At 59.4% G+C, this 17752-nt stretch overlaps 1 protein-coding gene across 2 annotated transcripts in view; it reads left to right on the forward strand.

Annotated features, from left to right (window-relative positions):
- The first annotated feature begins 12634 nt into the window (after positions 1–12634).
- SEPTIN9 (septin 9) overlaps positions 12635–17752 on the forward strand; it is a 137756-nt gene continuing 132638 nt past the window's right edge. Inside the window, exons 1-2 of one of the 2 annotated variants that reach the window (XM_034640104.1) lie at positions 12635–12668; positions 14633–14689. In XM_034640104.1, coding sequence (XP_034495995.1) covers positions 12650–12668; positions 14633–14689 — 76 coding nt within the window. In that variant the 5' untranslated portion in view covers positions 12635–12649. Of the gene's footprint in view, positions 12669–14380; positions 14555–14632; positions 14690–17752 lie in introns of those variants that run through there. The other variant, XM_034640110.1, reaches the window with a different exon arrangement.

A 17752-nucleotide genomic window follows, 5' to 3' on the forward strand; every position in this document is an offset into this window, starting at 1 on the left:
TGGGTTCCCGACCTTGCCTAGGGTCCCCCGCCGCCGTCAGCCACTGCTCGCTCAGGTGTCCGGGGGGCCGCCGGGGGGGCCGCTGCCCTAGGCTGGCCGCGCGTACTTCCTGCTCGCCCTCCTTGCCCCTTGCGTCCTCTCGGACTCTCCGGCCGCCGCTGGTCTCGGTGTGCGGAGGTGTGTGTTTGCAGGGGGTGGTGGGCTGGAGGATTTCCTGGGGCTCGGCCTCCAGGGCTGGTGGTCCAGGCCGCAGCATCCTTTCTTCAGATGAACTGTTCGTTAGCCCTCTAGCCCGGTGGGGCACGGGAAGTTCGCCAGATGGGACCATTCAGCAAGGCCCGGGCTTAGTACCACGGGTTCATGTGGTGGGTCCCTGAGTGCGTCCCCCCCCCCCCCCCCGGGGGNCACCGGCAGGTCTGCCCTCACACAGGTGGGGGAGGCCTCACCGCTCCCATCACTCTGAAGTTCCATTTCACAGGTGGGCAAACTGAGGCCACAAGCATAGAAAGGCAGACAAGGGTAACCCAGATCTCTCCGTCCTTTTTCCTTTCTTCTTCTTTTTTTCTTTGTGGTTACCCCCCAAGGGATCCTGGCAGGATCTGTTGTCCTCCTCAGTTCTCAAATAAGTGGCATCTCTCTTTTGCTCACCTTGCAAACTGTGTTTCTCCCCTTATCTGTTTGCACATGACGTTTTCTGCCAAGGACTCATGAACTGATTTTTACTGATAAGAGGACGGCATCATGGGACTTAGTTGGAGCTGAAGAGGCCATTCGGGCCAACCCCCTGCCTTTGGGCCATTCGCAGCTCCTGTTTTCCACATTCAGGAACTGAAATGAGTAATAAAGAATAACTTGTCTCAAAGAGGGTTACTCAGAACTTCCTTTAAAATACCCTTCTGGGTCAGTGGCTTAGAATTTCAACCTATACCCCCTTGTTGCAAACAGCACGGCCCTTCAGACACCCCCAGCACAGCCCTATCTTGGTAGCGTGGGCAAGTTGATGTAATGGTGGGGGAGGTGGGGGCTTCCAGGTGGCATATGCTGGGGTTTGGCGCTTGGCCTCCCTTCCTCCCCAGCATGCTCCAAATACTTGAGATGGTTGTGGGCATTGCTGCTGTGTGCGGCCCTCTCCCTGGGATGGCCAGCCCAGCGCAGCCCAGGGAGCTCTGTTGGCTCTCGCCCTAGGCTCCTTGCACTTCACCTCCTGCTGGTGGGTCTGGACAGTGGGGGTGATATGGGTCCTGCCAGGTCATAGGTCCCTGGCCTTTCCCTGGAGAGACTTTGAGACCCTCCTCCGTGGATGCCAGAGGGCCCCTGAAGCAGGCTTGGGCTCCTCTCCTCCATACCTTCTCCCCCTCCCCCCAGGTAAATTAAAAAAAGAAAGATGAAGCTTTGTGTAATAAATGGAAGTAGGGTTTATGGGGTGAGTGGGAACCAGCTCTTGTAAAGGCAGCCTCCAAGGCTCCTGTGTTTACCTAACGGGGCGGAGCCCTGGAGGATGGGAGCAGGGAGGGTTTGGACCACTTCCCGTTTGTTCCCCTGCTGGCAGAGGTCCAAGGTGGGCTGGGTCACTCTGCTGCAGTTGTGTGCGATCGGACTGGAGGGGCCTGGCCCAGGGGCGGGCTGGCCTCTTGGCCTCATTGGGAGCACGCTTCGGTTCCCCTGGTGCGCCCTGTTCCGGAGGGGTGCTCTGCAGAAGTCAGACTGACCCCAATATAGCATCAATGCTATGACATGAAGGACAGCCCAAATGGTGTTAAAAACCCACCCCCCCATGGTTTAAAATCCAAGGACAGCCAAGAAGGCTTTTCTTTTCTGCCTGGACTGAGTGGGATCACTGCTCTGGACCTATTTATGGGCTCGGAAAGAGATCGAATGATTATAATGGGGTCCTCTGTAGAGCTGGTTTTGAGCACTCATGAGTCTGTGAAACGGGGAAAGTTTTTAAGCTGTGCTCTGGGGCAGACCCCAAGTATCTTGGGTCTGTATGCATTCACTGGACACACGCCACGCGCTGGGCACATCCCGCCAAGGCCGCGAGTGTACAAAGATGCTGAACAGACGGGGGTCCCTGCTGCATGCTCACAGGGGAGACAGGAAGCAGGGGAGACACCAGCTGAATGACACCCCCACTCCCCCGACCTGAGCCACAGGCTCCACGTGCTGCCGAATGCCCAGGAAGGAGGGACCACGGCTGTGACGGGAGGTTTGAGTGGGAGGCAAGATGGAACTGGGCCTTGACAAATGAGAGGTGGGGAGTAGGTGGAGAATAAGAAAGGGCTTTCCAGGTGGGGGCTGCAGACCACAGCTCCAGCGCAGCTGCAGGCTGTTCCCAGATCCACCTGACCTGCTGGTCTGCTGGGGTAGGGCTGGCATCGGTCCGTAGGCAGTGTGGCCCAGGGGCTAACTGGGGTTCCTGAAGCCAGTCCCAGGCTGGCACCTTGTCACTGCGGGGCAGGGCACTTGATCTCGCTTCATTTGTTAAACAGGGTTGGTGCTGATTTGTTGTGACAATTGCACAAGCCCGTGCACATAAAGGCCTAGAAAACGCCTGCTCCGGAGGCCGGGAATGAGGCCCAGGCTTCTCCCTCAGCCCCTCGTTCTTGGAGCCGGCTGCGGTCTGCGCCCCTCCGATTTTTCAGTGTTCTGAGTTTGGGGCTTCTCACTGCACGCTGGGTCACGTGGACCTGGCCTTTCAGTGTCCCTGGCTCCCCTGGGAATCCTCATGGGCGTAGGCTCTTACCTGAGGCCCCCAAACCACAGAAATGGGGGACAGGAGGGTGGGGGTTGGTCTCTGGGTGCACTTGGGAATTAGTCTGAGATTTTATGTGGCTTTCAGGATATTCACAAAGGGATACCTGGCCTACCAGAGGTTGAAAAGACCTGGGTAGATCCAGAGGCCTGGGTAGGAGGCTGGACCCCAGAGGAAGGGCCTGAGAGAGATTATGTCTGCAGCTGGCCCCTGGAAAACCCGGCCTTCCTCACCCAGTGCCCTAGGAGCTGACTTATGGGAAGGGAGAGGAACCTCAGAGAACACTTCCCCAGTGAGCTAACCCTGGGTTGCTGGGTGAGCGTGGGCAAGGGGGCTAAGGCAGGGTTCTTCCTCTTCTCTGTCCCGGCCCCTCGCCCCACCCGGTCCTCACGGCCCCTTGTCTCCTCGAGTCCAAGCCTGTTTGCTCCGGCTCCTTCGGGGACCCCGGGCGGAGAGAAAGAGCTCCCTTGTGCAGTTAGGCTGTGGCCCCGTGGACTTGTGCCCAGGACCGTGGGACTCGTGGATCCCGAAGCCCCCCAGTCATGAGCAAGCTGGCCGAGCCAGAGACCTGGGGCCGTGGCTCTTGCTGGCCTGTTGCAGAGNCCGGAGGGTTCTGGGTCCGTGGCATGCACCTGAGTTTGAGGCAGCCCACCTTGCGCCCCCAGTCACCTGCCGGGCAGCACCTGGCCAGCCAGCCCGGAGGGTTCTGGGTCCGTGGCATGCACCTGAGTTTGAGGCAGCCCACCTTGCCCCCAGTCACCTGCCGGGCAGCACCTGGCCAGCCAGCCCGGAGGGTTCTGGGTCCGTGGCATGCACCTGAGTTTGAGGCAGCCCACCTTCTTCCTGGAGATCCGCCCCCCTCCAAGCAGTCAGTTCAGGGAGTCAGGACGCGGGCAGAGGGGACATGAGATCGCCCCTCCGGAGCAGAGGCCAAGAGCCCATGAACCAGGCGGACATGCTCAGAGCTCCTAGGAGGGGGTCAGCCCAAGGCTTCTCACCTGAGGACTCGGGGACCCCGCTAGTGGGAAGAAGGCTCTCCCTGCCCCCCCCCCCAATCTCTTGGGCAGCCCTCTGAGACGCTCCTGCCCATCCCAGGCTGCCCCACGGGGAGGGGGCCTGGCGCTGGGACCTTGTTTCCGCACTGCTGTTTGTCCATGGGCAGTGTTGCGTGGGCCGTGCAGTTTGTCTAAGATGTGCTCGATAAGGAAGGCCCAGCGCCCACAGCGGCGCAGGGCCCAGCCCCAGGCGAGGAGCGCCAGTTCCTGGGCGGATCCGGCTGGTGGCCTTGGGGGAGGGAGGGCTGGAGAGAGAGGCTCCAGGCCCCAGGGGTGTGAGCCTCTGTGTGGGGGGGAGGTGACTGTGCTGGGTTCCTGGCTTTCTGTTGGAGCATTATCTTGGAAGGCCCAGCTCGAGGTGTGGCCTGCGGATCTGGGGGGATCTGTGGGTGTGAGTGGGGGTGCAGCCCCCCTAGTGACCTGTACAGAGCACAGGAGGGACGGGGGCTGAGCTGTGGTGTGCCTGTCTCCCCAAGCTTCCTGGCCTGTTTTGACTCTCCCTGTGGGTTCAGTCGCTCATTCCCAGAAGCGTCTGCCGGGCGCTGCCGCGTGCCAGGCTCTGAGCGTTCTTCCTGCTCCCTGGTGTCTCTCATTGCCACTCTGGAAGGGTAGCCTGGCCTTGGGTCTCCAAGGTTGAGTGGGGCATTCTGCTCCCAGCTCGGTTTCGCTGGGCCTTATCTCCCTGTCCCTGCGCGGGGCCCAGGTCCATTGCAGCCGGTGTGAAGGGGGGCATTGAGCTGCTTCCCACAGAGGGGGCGTCGGCTCCCAGGCGTCTTGCTGTCAGTGGCCTTCTGGAAGCCCTGCAACAACTGAGCTTTGTCCCCGGCCTAATCTGACCTGGTTCTCTGAAGCGTGACTGCTGGCAGCCTGCAGGCCTCCAGCACAGGAAAAGGGGCAGTGGCAGGGAGAGTAAGATGATCTGGGTCACGGGGTGGCCCTGGAGCCCAGGCTGCCTGCCTTCTCTGGCAGGAATGCACGTCACCCGTCATCCTCCAAAGGCTGCTGGCTGCAGCCCCACGTGGCATGTGTGGGCCCCACAAAGTGCTGGGTGGGGAGAGGAGGGCTGGGAGGACCTCTGTCTTGCTGGCTGACACCCCTTGGGGAGTCGTGTCTTCTGCTGGCCTGGGGTTTCAGAGTGGGGTGAGACAGGATGATGGGACAGGGGGGTTGTCCACTGTCCTCTTTCTGGCTTCTGGAAAGGCCTTGCTCGTCCCGGGCAGCTTAGGGGGCGTGCAGTGATGCCTAAGCTGTGGCTGGGCCTTCTTGGGCCCCCTGGGCTGCACCTGGGAAGCAGGGGCTGGTCACGCAGCCCTGGGAGTCCTTGAGAGCTGAGCCAGGGCCCCTCGTCCTGGCCCCGCCGGGCGTGTTGGGGCAGTGGCTGAAAAGCGGGCGGCAGCGACTGTCTGCCCGGGCTGGAGATCACTCCTGGGGAGTGTGGTTACCTGGAGGGGCCTGGGAGAGGCAGGCTGGCAGGCTGCCTCGTGCCTGGCCCGCACCTCCATCTGACCCGCATCCTGGGGCTTTCACAGACTTCCCAGGGACCGAGCTGCTGACCCCCCCGGCCGGAACAGATCCCAGTGGGAGAATAATGCTCCTGTAACCCAAGCCACTTGGAAGTGGGTGAAATCCAACCCTGTTGTCTTCCAGCCCGTTAAGGACCGGGCTAATCTGCTCGGAGGGATTTGGGGGTTAGTTCGCAAAATGCGCTAAGAAAACTGTGACTTTGGCTCTGTAACCACAGGTTCGAACGTGTGGATGGTTGCACAGAGGTGAGCCAGTGTAGACGCTGCTGGGGACACCGTGGTGGAGTAGTGTCCCGGGGTGTACAGCGGCAGCAGCTGGGCTGGGGAGGGGGCGGGGGCGGACCCCCTCGCTGGCGCAGCGTGTGGCTGCCTCTGGCACCAGGGGCCCGAGGTGTGACGGGGCCTCCGCCGCTGCGAGGATCAGTGTGCATGGCAGCGCCTTCCTGCCGGCCCGGGGTTGACGCTCCGGCTGCCGGACCTTTGCGTACATTTTTTGGGTTTGTTTCCTTGAAGAAAAGCTTTGTAAGATACACACTGTGCGTCTCTTCTTTCTCTTTTGTCTCCCCCCCCAACCCCCACGGTTTGTTTTGTTTATGACTTATTGCCGATGTGACTAGGAAATTGCAAGAACAAATTCTTCAGCCCCAGCAGTCGTAACCTTGCTTTCTGTGCGCCCTCGGCCCCAGGACCGGGCCTGGCATTGATGCGGTATCGAAGGGATATAAGGTATTTTCCCAGAGGTGCACGTTCCCTGGAGACACCATTTTAACTCTGCTCTTTCCACCCGAAATCAGATCTCATGCATGGACTGCAGAATTCTAACTTTCCTGGCTCTTGGGCACGCACGTCCCCTGAGTGACTTCACCGTCCTCGCACTGGTGGCTGACACTGACCCTCTTCTGGGAGGGCGGGGTGGGGGTGTGTGCCTTGACTCCAGGGCTCTGTGCTGAGCTACAGATGTTATACTGCAGCTGTGCTCCCAGCTGTGGGACATGGGCTGGCTGGATACCAGAAATTTCTCCAGGTAATTAGCTTAATGAAACTGGACTCAAACATCAGCCCCAGATCTGTACGGTGGAGCCCCGACCCCCGGTGGGATGGCACTTGGAAGTGCTGCCTTTGGGGGTGATTCTGTTTGGACAGTCTTGGCGGGGGGGGGGCTGCCATGGGGGTATTGGTGTCCCTGTAAGAAGGGGAGGCGACTGCAGTAACACCCTACCGGCCATGGAAGGATAAGCACTTTTTTTTAATTATTATTAAAAATCAATAAAAGCTCAGATCTCTTGTCTACAGGGCTTGATTCCCGTCTCTTGCTGCTGGGCAAAGCCAGGAGCACCCCCCCCCAGGGCCCTCCTGCCCTCTGGCCCTTCTTTGCCCCTACAGATGGGCCTGTACCCTAGGAGGTGTCCCTTGGCTGCCTCGGGCCAGCCTGAGTGCCCTAGTCTTGGGGCCAGTCGCCCCAGGTGACTGACCACCTCTCCTGGCGACCATTCCCTCTGCTGCCTGGTTCCTTGTGCGGCGACTCCTTCTGGAACTCCAGGCTCCACGGGCCAGGCAACAGCGCTGCCTGCCCAGCCGGCCCTCCCAGGGCCTCTGTGCCCCGACCCACGTCTCTCTGCGGCATGCCCTCCTGCTGTCCTCCCACCACCATCCAAAGCTTGAGAGAAGCGCGTGTACCTCTTTGGTGACTCGGGGGGCGCAGTCACAGTGGGGCACAAAGGCCGGCGAAGCCTTCTGCGTGTTCTGGGGGTGCCTTCCTCTTGCTCCTTGCTGCTGCCGCCAGCAGTTCCTGGTGGCTTCTCCCCGATTTTCCCTCGGGTCCACTGGCCTTTGTTAATCTGCTCATCTTTCTCACGTGTGTAGTTTGCTCATGGCGCATGTTTTGGTGTCCAGCAAGGACAGAAATCACTCGAAGACTTGAAACAGCAGGACTTCAACGTATGGTCTTTGTTATACAGATGATGGAAAGAGGCAGCCGGGGCGGATCTGGCTTGCATGGGGTCTAGACAAGTCTTGAAAAGTGTGAACGTGATTCCTTGTTTAGAATGAGGAAAGAAAGAACACCACTTGTAAATTTTATTTTATTTTTTTAAAAGATTTTATTTTTTAAGTCATCTCTACCCCCACCGTGGGGCCCGAACTCACAACTTCAGCTTAAGAGTCACACTGCACCGACAGAGCCAGCCAGGTGCCCCCAAATTGTAAATTTTAAACAGCTGGCGAATACTGTCAGCACCAGAAAATCCAGAAAAATAGGAATGCTTTTATCAGTCGACCACTTGCCCTGGCTCCAAAGCCGCGGTTTTTTCCTACTGTTGTTTTGGTTTTGCAAACTCTGATGGCTTCTTGACGTGATGACTTGGTAATAACATCTTCTCATGAAAGAATAGAAAGTTCATTCATCTTCTGGTTATTCAAAGTTTATTTTTTTACTTTTGGTAGTTGGGATGCATTAAAACACGTGACTTCGGGGGCGCCTGGGTGGCTCTGTTGGTTGTGTTTGACTCTTGGTTTCAGCTCAGGCCATGATCTCAGGGTGGTGGGATCGAGCCCTGCGTGGGGCTCCAGTCTCGGTTTGGAGCCTGCCTACCCCTCTCCCTCTGGCTTGTGTGCATGCACACTTTCTCTAAGATGAAAAGAAAAAAATCTTTAAAAGAATACTTGCTACCCTTTAAAAAAAAGAAGCGTGACTTCACACAGGGTTTGTAGGACTGGCACAATTTTTGCCCTGCAAACACAAGAATTCTGATACGTTCTATCTTTAAGACAATTTCCTCTTTTAAGGATGAAATAGGCAAGTATGGGGCATTTGTAACTGTATGGTTATTTCTGACCGGAGATACTTTTTGTTTTGACCCAACGTGGAAGAGAATCGAATTCTCTGCTACCGCTTTGTGTCTGGTGGTCGGGATGACTTTCCGTGGCCTTTGCCGTGGCCTAGCTTCTGGCTCCACATGTTCCACATCTTGCTTTCCCCCCACTGCCCATATTTTTCTGGCAGGCACTCGGGTCATGTTCATGTCTCATCCTGGCAGATTCTGCACAGCAGACAGATTGGAACGGTCATTGGCGGGAGCATTGCCGGACTGCCACCTTGGGATGGCTAGCAGTCCCCTGAGTAAACTCAGACACACCTGTGAGCTAGGTGAACGTAACCCAGCCAAGTCCAAACTAGGTATCTTTCCATCCAACCTGTCCTTGGCGGGAGCCCCCGCGTGCCAGCCACCCTTCCACCGGTACCTTACACACGAGAACTGTGATGGGCGGGAACTCAGAGTGCACATAGACAAGTGATTTCAACTGATTGGATTTAAGATATTTTTTGTTTGGTAAATTTTACAAAAGTGTTTCACCCTGTGGATGTGTTGCTGGGGCCCTTCTCGTGCTAGCCAAGGGCCCTGGAGTTCAAGGTTCCCCGGCTTCCTGGAGACAATCTATGGAGGAGCAGCGGGAAGCCACCCCTGCCCCCAACCAGGTCAGAGGGTCAGAGAGAGGTGGTCGTGTCCCCAGTCCAGGGTCACCTGATGGTAGTGGGGAAAGGTGGGCCTGCCCCGGTCAGAGCTGCAGCTTTCAGCCCAGACAAGACCTGCTGCGGGAGAAAGCTTCCAAGGCAGAGAGGGAGGAAGGATCTACCCCATTTCTCCCTTGCTCCCACCTGCCAGTCTCCTCCCAAGCCCCCCGCTGGTTGGCAGACCTGGGACCCGGTCGTCCTGTGGACTGCAGTTCTGCTACTCAAAGGAGAGCCCGGGAGGGGTGAGGAATGGAGGGATGCACTTATGCTTCAAGGTTATCTGCTGTTTACCTGAAATTCAGGTTTAACTGAGTGTATTTTATATGGCAATGTAGTTTATACGGGGGTGGGGGGTACCCAGAGTCCAGATGCCCAGCTGGTGAAGCTTTGAGGGAAGGGCTCTGTGGGACCTTGGTCAGCCCCGACGTCGTGTGACAGACTGGGCTGCTACTGGGTGATGTTGCTGCCTGCTGTGGGTGGAGCAGAGCCCCCATGGGCATTAGCTGCTGGCAACTTCCCGACCTGGGAGCCGGACACCCGTGTCAGCTCCCCACGAGGCTGGGAGCGCCACCAGGAGAGCCCAGGTCACTTTTGGCCACTGTTGTATCCCCCAGTCCTGGAACAGTGCCTGGTGCACAGGAGATGCTCAGGGATATTTTCACGAGTCTGAGCCTTGTAGATGCAGAAATTCCACTCAGAGAGATTGAACACCTGCCCAAAGATGCAGTCAGAGCTCGGGACGTGACCAGGAGGGCGTCCCCACCTCCCCAGGGCATCTGTCCAGTGCACGCTTCCTCGGGTGGTGAAGGGCAAGGGTGGAGGCTGGAGAAGAGGGAGGAGCTTATCTCCTTATCTCAGGTTTTTTTCAAGATAAGCCTAGAATTTGACTCTTTACTCCCACCTACAACTCTTGACTGAGCGGAAGCCCTTCCCAGCTTCAGTGGGCGCGTGAGCCATGGAGAAAGGGGGTGAAGACTGTGCGTCCCGGGGGCCCCCATCCTGGGCTCGGAGGTGGAGGGGCAGGTGGCTCCGGGCCACTCCCCATCCTTTCCCAAGAGACTCGAACTCGGTTCGAAGACAAAAATTGAGAATGGATTCTTTCCTGTTCTTCTTTGAAAACGGATGTCTGTACGAGTTCTCATAGCGCCTCTTCCTGGAAAGTGGTGACTTTTTGATTGGAGGAAGGTACTGTCCAGACCTCATTTGTTGTTGGCACAGAGCAGAACGGGGTGCACGTATGTGTGTGGGGGGGCATCACCCTCCCCCGGGTCAGGATGTCCTGGCTGTGCGCCACCGCAGAGGGGCTAGGGACAGTGGCCAGGTCTTGGGCGGACACAGTGGCTCCGAGGCTGTGTGAGCTGTTGCAGTCATTAAAACCATAACCAATAGTAACGTATGAGCTCAAAAGTCTAGTGAGACGCCTTGATGCCTGCTTGGCCATTTCGGCCTTGGCATTTCCTGGGTGCCATCATCCGGACTTGGCTGCAAGGAAGAAATACAGGGCCCTCACGCCGACTACACCCCTGCCTGCATCCCCAGGGCAGGTGCCCGGGTTGCACGCACAGGGGGATGCGCATGACACGGGGCGCTGGGCTCCCCAGCCTCACGGCTGCTGTGGCAAGTGGGGCTGTGCCTGGGCCGCGGGGCGGAGGGGCAGTGCGGGTGCCAGGCGGTTTCCCTGGGCCCATTTTCGCTGCCTGGAGGTGGGCTGCACTGCCAGGCTGCCCCTGTGGCTCGGTGCCCCGACACTGTATGCGGGTTCTACAAGGAAAACGCCTCCCAGGCCATCCCTGTTCGCCCAGCCCTGCCTGGGGTCACCGCCTTTCTCTCAGACCGAGGAGCCCCCAGTCCTAGTCTGGCATCTTCTTTCCTGCTCCGGATCGCGGTGCTTTCTCTGGGTTTGAGGCGCCGCCTGGGGGTGAGTCCCGCTTTCTGCCCTCTGCTTCCCTGTGCCTCATCTCCTCTCAAGGGTGTTCCAGCCTCGCGGGCTTGAGGCTCCCCACGGTACACTTTATGGGTGGGTGTCACTGCTCTGGAATTCGTGACTGTTTATGAAATGGCCTTTGCACCCGGCCTTGGAGCTTCTGGGGTGCCTGGGTCTGGGAGAGCACCCGGATCTTGAGTTCCCCCGAGCATGACTGTTCCCCCTGGATCTAACACTGATTTGCACTTTGTTCAAATGCCTCAGCTCGGGGCAGCCAAGCTTTGTTAATTCCTAATTATAGATCCCTGGGTTCAGGCTGGTGTATGTGGCTGGTGAATAAGCAGCATACAAATAATTTTAAAATGATTATTATTATGATTAATATGCTACTAATGATAATAATTATATAATTTATCGAATGCTTACCTTGTGCGAGGCGCTCTGGTGAGTGCCCACAGTATGTGGCCTTGTTTAATCTTGGTTACCTGTGTGCGTGCGCGGCGCTCTGTCCGCGGGCTGCAGAGGGACGGGAACCTCGTTTCCCCCGGGGGGGGGGTGCAGCTAGCGCCTGGCGAACCCCTGATTTGAACCCTGCTGCTGGGACTGCCGGCTTTCCTCCCTCCCGGGCCTCCGGGAACTCCAGCAGTTTGGTCGGGGATGACTCCAGATGGCCAAATTTCACATCGCCTCCTCTCCTCCAGAATGTGTTTTATTTTAAAATCATATAAAAATAACTCAATTCTCAATTGGAACAACCGAGCCCTTGGATGGCTTGGAGGCCTTTCCGGCTCTCTCTTCGCTGGACTCCGACTCGGGGCCTGAGGAATGAGGTCCAAGGAGCTGGATTTCAGTAGCTCTTGGCCGTGGGTCCCTCCCAGGCGGAGGCCAGGCCGAGCGGGGAGGCCAGGCCGAGCGGGCGGGCGGCGCTGCACAGGGAGGTTGTGCGAGGGCGGGAACCTCGGGCCGCCGCCTCCCCGGCTCGGGAACCAGCGTGCCCAGGATCTTCTCCGTGCCAGGGGCTGCCTGGCACCCGCCGCGTGTTTTGGGAAATCGGAAAAATAAACAGCATAAATAAAACAAAAACTCCACCCAAGAAATCGGAGACAGATGCTGTTTTCCTCCTAGCCACTGCTCCAGCCCCACCCTGGGTTTGGGGAGCCGCGAGCCCAGAAGGGGTCTTGGGGACCAGATGCCCCGGGGGGAAGGGGGGCTGTGGAACCTGAATGGGACCTCTTCCCTTTTACCTTTGCGGGAAGCAGGGGCAGGGGCACGGGTGGGGGGGTCGTCCAGCTGGCCCAGGGGGAGTCGCAGCCGGAAGTGAGTCAATCCACAGGAATGTTGGGCCCATTCCTTCTCTGTTCCTCACCCCGTACGGTTTCCATATTGGGGACTCGCTGGATTCAGAGGCAGGGCTGTGGCTCACTGTTGCCACTCTTAGCCTGACGGTGGGACCTCTGAGTGGCTCGTGTGTGTGTTGAGGGGGTGACGATGGGTTGATGATTCTCGTGGGTTGTTACATGCAGTGTGGCTCCCATTCAGGGCTGTGGAGAGAGGTCACAGCCGTCGAGGAAGGAAGGCTGCCAGAGGCCAGGGATGCCCACATTCACACCTCAGCAGCCTTGGGGGCAGGGCCTGTCCCCTCCCTGCGCTGGGCAGCCTGCCAGAGCCATTTCGGGCCCACCCTCTCCTGGTCTTAAGGGAGCTGTCCGTTCCAGAAGTCCAAGGCAGGACCCGCCCACTAGGGCCTGAGGCTGTGGTCCAGGCTTCCGGTCGGGCAGGGCTGGCCTGGAATCCCTGTGCTCTGGTTGGATGTCTGAGGACGGACGGTGTCCATGGCTCAGCTGTGAGCAGATGTGCCCCAGAGTAGGTGGGCACCGGGGAGGGATGCTTGCGTGTCTGCCGGGTGAGCTCACTGTACCAGTCGGGGTTTGCCAGAGAAGCAGACCGGTGGGGGCCGGGCTTATGTCATTATGGAGGCTGAGGAGCGCCACAGGCTGCCGTCCGCAAGCTGGACACCCTGGTGTGCGTCCCAGTCTGCGGGCTGGAGAAGACCAGTGTCCCGGCCGAGAGCATTCTACCTTGCTTTGTTCCGTTCATGGCCGCCACACCGGGGGGACGGCTTGCTGCACTCAGTCCACCAATTCAAACGCCAGCCTCGTCCAGAAACACCCTCACTCACACACACCCAGAAATCACGTTGGGCCAAATATCTGGGCGCCTGGGAATGCAGCCAAGTTGACACGGCGTGGCTGGGGTGGGGCGGGAGGCTCTGCAGGAGAACTTGGCATCTGGGGGCTTCCAAGCCTTGCTGCCCTGAAACGGCAGTGGTAGCACCTGCCTGGTGGGGGTGAGCGGGAATGGGCGTGAGCTCCCGACTGGCCCAGAGCCTCGGTGCATGGAAGTAGTCATGACTGCGCGGCATCCCCCCGGCCTCCTGCAGGGGTCAGCTTGGGCCTCCCTGCCTCCTCGAAGCCTCTCTGGTCCCTTCAGGCCCTTGCATCTCGTGCCACGTGTATCTCTTGGCGTTGTTTCATGGTATGTGGGTTCAACATTTGGGGTACATCTTGGGGTCCCCCCAGCCCTGGCAAGAGGCCCAGGCTTGGCGGCAGGTGTCTGTCAATACCAGACCCTGCAGGACGGGCCGCACCCATTCTGTTCTTGTTGCTCAATACAGTGTCCTCCAGACGTGGAGAGCATGTGTGTCCCCGGGGGCACGAAGCCAGGTCTGCAGGTCCCCCTGCTTGGAGCTCTGGAACCTCCAGGAACAGCGCCGGCTGCATCCACTCTGGGTTGCCCGTAGTTTGGGAGTGGGCTTGTGGAAAGAATGCGGGAATGCATGAATGCTCCGAGAGCCTCTCTGGAGGACCGCAGGGGAGGAGTTGGCACCTCTGACCCCAGCATTCTGGGCAGGTGTCAGATGGTGGAGGCTGCGGGCAGGTTTCTGGGTTAACCCTGGGCCCCTTCTCCGTGCGTCTTGCTGTCTGCGGGGAGGGCCTTGGCTGGCCAGTGTGGGGTGTCCCTACAGCTTCAAGGGACGGCCTGGTTGCCCCGGAGCCCGCTTCTGGAGCAGCGGGATCCGGCAGCAGTCGCACTTCCCTGCCACCCCCACAGATCCCCTTCCTGGCAGCATTGGCTTTGCTCGGCTTAGCACCTCAGCAAATCCCCTCGAGTCGGGACTTGCCTGCCGTAAGCCTGTGCAGGGAGCGTGCACTGGTCCAAGGGGTGTGCGCGGGGATGGAGCGCGTGCAGCGCGAGGCCGTGTTAATCTGGGGCTCTGTCCTTGTTCTCTCCTGGGGCTGTGGGGGAGAACAGCTCATCCTGCACCCTCCCAAAGCCAGCCCGGCTCTGCCTAGCCCCAGAGCAGAGGGGGGTGGGTCAGGGACCTTGGTGCAGGGAAATAATTCACAATACAGGTGGGCGTGCAATATCTGGGGGTGGCTGGTGCCTGACTGGGTGCCGGCCCTGCTCTCCATACTCCAGACACTTGGCCAAGCCCAGATTTTGGAGGTTGATAGGACTTGGGTTCATTCTGGGCTCGACTCCTAGTTTGCTGGGTGGCCTCAGGCAAGTTACTGAACCCCACTGAAATTCAGCTGTGAAATGGAATAGGGAGAGTTAGGTGGGAAATATGTGCAGAGGGCTTGGCCTGCTGCCCACCAGCAGCCGTGTCCAGAAGGCACTGGCTGTCCTGGTGGGTGGCTGCTGGGTCTGGGTGTCACCCGGGAGGACCCAGGCCTCTGGCCCCACAGGTGCTGGTTTCTGGTCCTGGAGCCCATTGCAGGAGCAGAGGTGAGCATATACCCAGTGTGAACCATCCCCCCACCCCAGTGGCCTGGTGTGACCTTTGCCCTCTGCCCCTGTCTTTAGGAGTCATGCGGACCTCCAGCAATCGTCTCCGGAAGCTCGGTGACCCCACTGGCCCAGGTAAGTGGCTCGTTCAGCCGTGAACGCCTCTACTCTTCTGGCCCAGCGCTCCATCCCACCTGGCCTTCTCTGGTGAGCAGGGCCCCTTGCCCACGGCCCAGGGAGGCCCCGTCTTTGCTGGCTCTGATACAGGTGGCTTTCAGGCCTACTGACCACAGCTCTGCCAGAGGGGGGCCTGGTGGGGGCGACGCCGCTGCCGCCTCTCTGTGGGGAGGCAGCCCTGGCCCAGGGAGCAGGCCTTGCGTGTGGGACAGAGTACAGGGGACAGAGGGGGGAGGCGGATGTGGACGCCGTGGGGCGGCCCCCGCTGAGACGCTGAGGGACGAGCGGCCCACGGGCGGGTGGCTTTGACCTGGGCAGCTCTGGGTCAGTCGGACTGCTGCTCCCCGACCCTGCAGAACTGAAGGGGCTCCCGCGACAGGGCAGACACGCCATGTGGACCAGTGTCACGTAAGTGGGCTCCTGGTGGTCCCAGCCCGGCTTTCTCTGTGTGTCCACGTGGGCATCCTCTTTCCGAAGAGGACGGTGGGGCCCAGAGGGATGAAGGGACTCACCTCCTGAGCCCACATCCTACCTCCCAGACCAGCCCTGCCCAGCAGAGCTTCCTGATGGTGGGAATGTTCCACAGCGAGCCATCGTGGCCACGTGACTGTTGACCGCGTGCAGAATACATGAAGTTTATTTTATTCAGTCAGTCACTTGCTTAGAATGACTTCATTAACTTATTTTGAATTAATTGCCACGTAGTGTCTACACGGAGCTAGCAGCTGTGAAATTAGACAGCTCTGGATCATTCTGGCTGCCCCAGAATTCCTTCACCCAGATGTTTCTGAGCCTACTTCTGGGGCCCTTGCAAACGTCTCCGAGGGCTGCCTGTTAGAGGGGCCACCTGCCTATGGGCGGGGCACCCCCGGGCTCGTGGGGTGGCCAAGGGGCAGTGCCTGGCATGGAACCGGGGGGTGGTGTGGTGTTGGGGGCGTGTGTACGCACAGGGTGGGATGTCCCCACAGCTGTGTCTGAGGCCCCTTGTGGTGCAGGACCCGCCGGGTGTGGGAAGGGAAGGGTGACGCCCGGCTGGAGGTCTCCAGGGTGGCTGGATGATTCACATCCGTGGTTAAGCAAGAGCTCCGCCCCCTGCAGCCACGTCGGGCCCCTAACCACTGGACTGCCTGGCCGCCGCTGTTTTTCTGGGGCACTTTTCTCTGGGACCCCTTGCCTCTGCAGCTGGTCGGCTTCTCTGCCTCCCTCCCTTCCAGCAGCCGGGCTGGTCTAGGGGCCTTGCCTTGTGCTGGGGCTGGGGACAGGCTGCTGGGCTTTGGGATTGAGGTCTCGGGAGACTGGCGCCCTGGGCTGTGTGGACACAGTCTCCTCTGGCCATTGCTTCCCTGTGCTCAGACTGGCCAGTTCTGTGCCGTCAGCACTTGGCAGCCGCTCCCACAGCTCTGCTTGGAAGCCTAAGGCATAATTTGCCGAAGCCCAGAACTGCAAGCCGGTGATCTGGGTTTCGCTTGGGACCGCCTGCTGACACACGAAATCCTCTCTGTGCAGGCCTGTGGGGGCTCTGGCCCGGGACACCCTTTCCTTGTCTTCTCGGCTCCTTCTCTAATCCCTGCCGTCCTGCAGCGAAGACCAGGGTCCAGGCAGGGTTCTTCCCTGTACCCCCAACCCCTCAGCCCCCAGTCCCTCTGACCCTTGAGGGGTCCCCATTCGGAGCCACCGCCCTCCCTCCCCTCCCCCCAGGCTGACCTCTTGTTGCACCCTCGGCCTGGTCTCCCATGTCGGGGACCCTGGACCCCCAGTCCTCGCAGAGGGCAAGGGGTGGTGTCACAGCGCACCCTCCGTGAGCTTAGGTTCCTCACGAGGCTGTGTTCAGTGCCAGGCAGGGGACGTCCGATTCTGGCACAGGCCACAGTCCTTCAGCTCAGGCCACACCCACGGTCAAGCCTTCAAAGAGCTCACTCACTTTCTGCCCTTTTTAAAAAAAAATGGAATTGGTGGACATATTAAAAAAAACAAAACTGTAAAGAATAAAATAAACCAGCCATGCACCCACCATCCCTGAGAAATAAGGTGTTCCAGGTGCAGTGTGGGCCCCCGGGGGAGCCTCCCCATGCCCGTTCCCGCCACGGTGGCTCCCTGTTTGAATTCAGTACTGGTCGCTGCCAGGCATGTGTGTGCTGCGCGTCTGGGGGCGACACACATCTCACCCTGCGGACCCACATCGGGGGTCCAAGGGGAGGCGGCTGGCAGTTGCTCTTTGCTGTTTCACGCGACGGGATGACTTTGAGATTTATCCACGTGGGGTGCGTGTAGCTTCGTTCGTTTATTTGACCGCAGGCGAGGGCTCCTCCGTGACGACGGGCAGGGTTATTTACCCGTTAGCCCGTTGCTGGAGGTCCACGGAAGGTTTCCTCCGTTACGGACGCTGCTGGAAACATTCTCATGGGTCGCCGTGCACACGTGTGTGTCCCCAGGCGGATCGTCTGGGCTGCGGGGATGCCCACACTCAGACCTCCCAAGTGGCCTTCCTAGCGTGCGCTCCCACACTCACCCGCTTTTGGAGCCTCGAGCGGCCTCTCTGGGCCGCTGCCTCCAGGCCACTGTCTCTGGCCAACCTTTGCCCTGGTTCCCACAGCGCACACAGCATTTCCCCTCGGCCAGCTTGCTCACATCCCGCGGGCCGGCCCCGCCAGCCTGCCCCACCGCCCCGCCGGGCCTCCTCAGAGCCTCTCCTTCTATCCTGACATCCAGTGGTTCCGGGCCCTGCTCTGCCTCCTCCAACTACCTCCGAGATGGGTGGCCTCGTCCCTGCTCTAGGGGGTTGACTAACGTCCGCCCGGACTTCACGTTCACCCAGAACCTCAGAAAGTGGCCTGACTTGGAACTAGGTCTCGGATAGGCCTGATTAGTTCAGGGTCTGGAGATGAGATCCTGCTGGAGTTAGGGTGGCCCTAAGAACGACGGCGGGGGTCCTTACGGGAAGGGGAGAGGTACAGGGGGGCAGGGGAGCAGGCCACGTGAGGACACAGGGAGAGGTGGAGGGAGGCGGCCAGAAGCCTGGGG

Source organism: Ailuropoda melanoleuca, chromosome 13, assembly GCF_002007445.2.
Source record: "Ailuropoda melanoleuca isolate Jingjing chromosome 13, ASM200744v2, whole genome shotgun sequence".
In the NCBI taxonomy this organism is placed as follows: domain Eukaryota; kingdom Metazoa; phylum Chordata; class Mammalia; order Carnivora; family Ursidae; genus Ailuropoda; species Ailuropoda melanoleuca.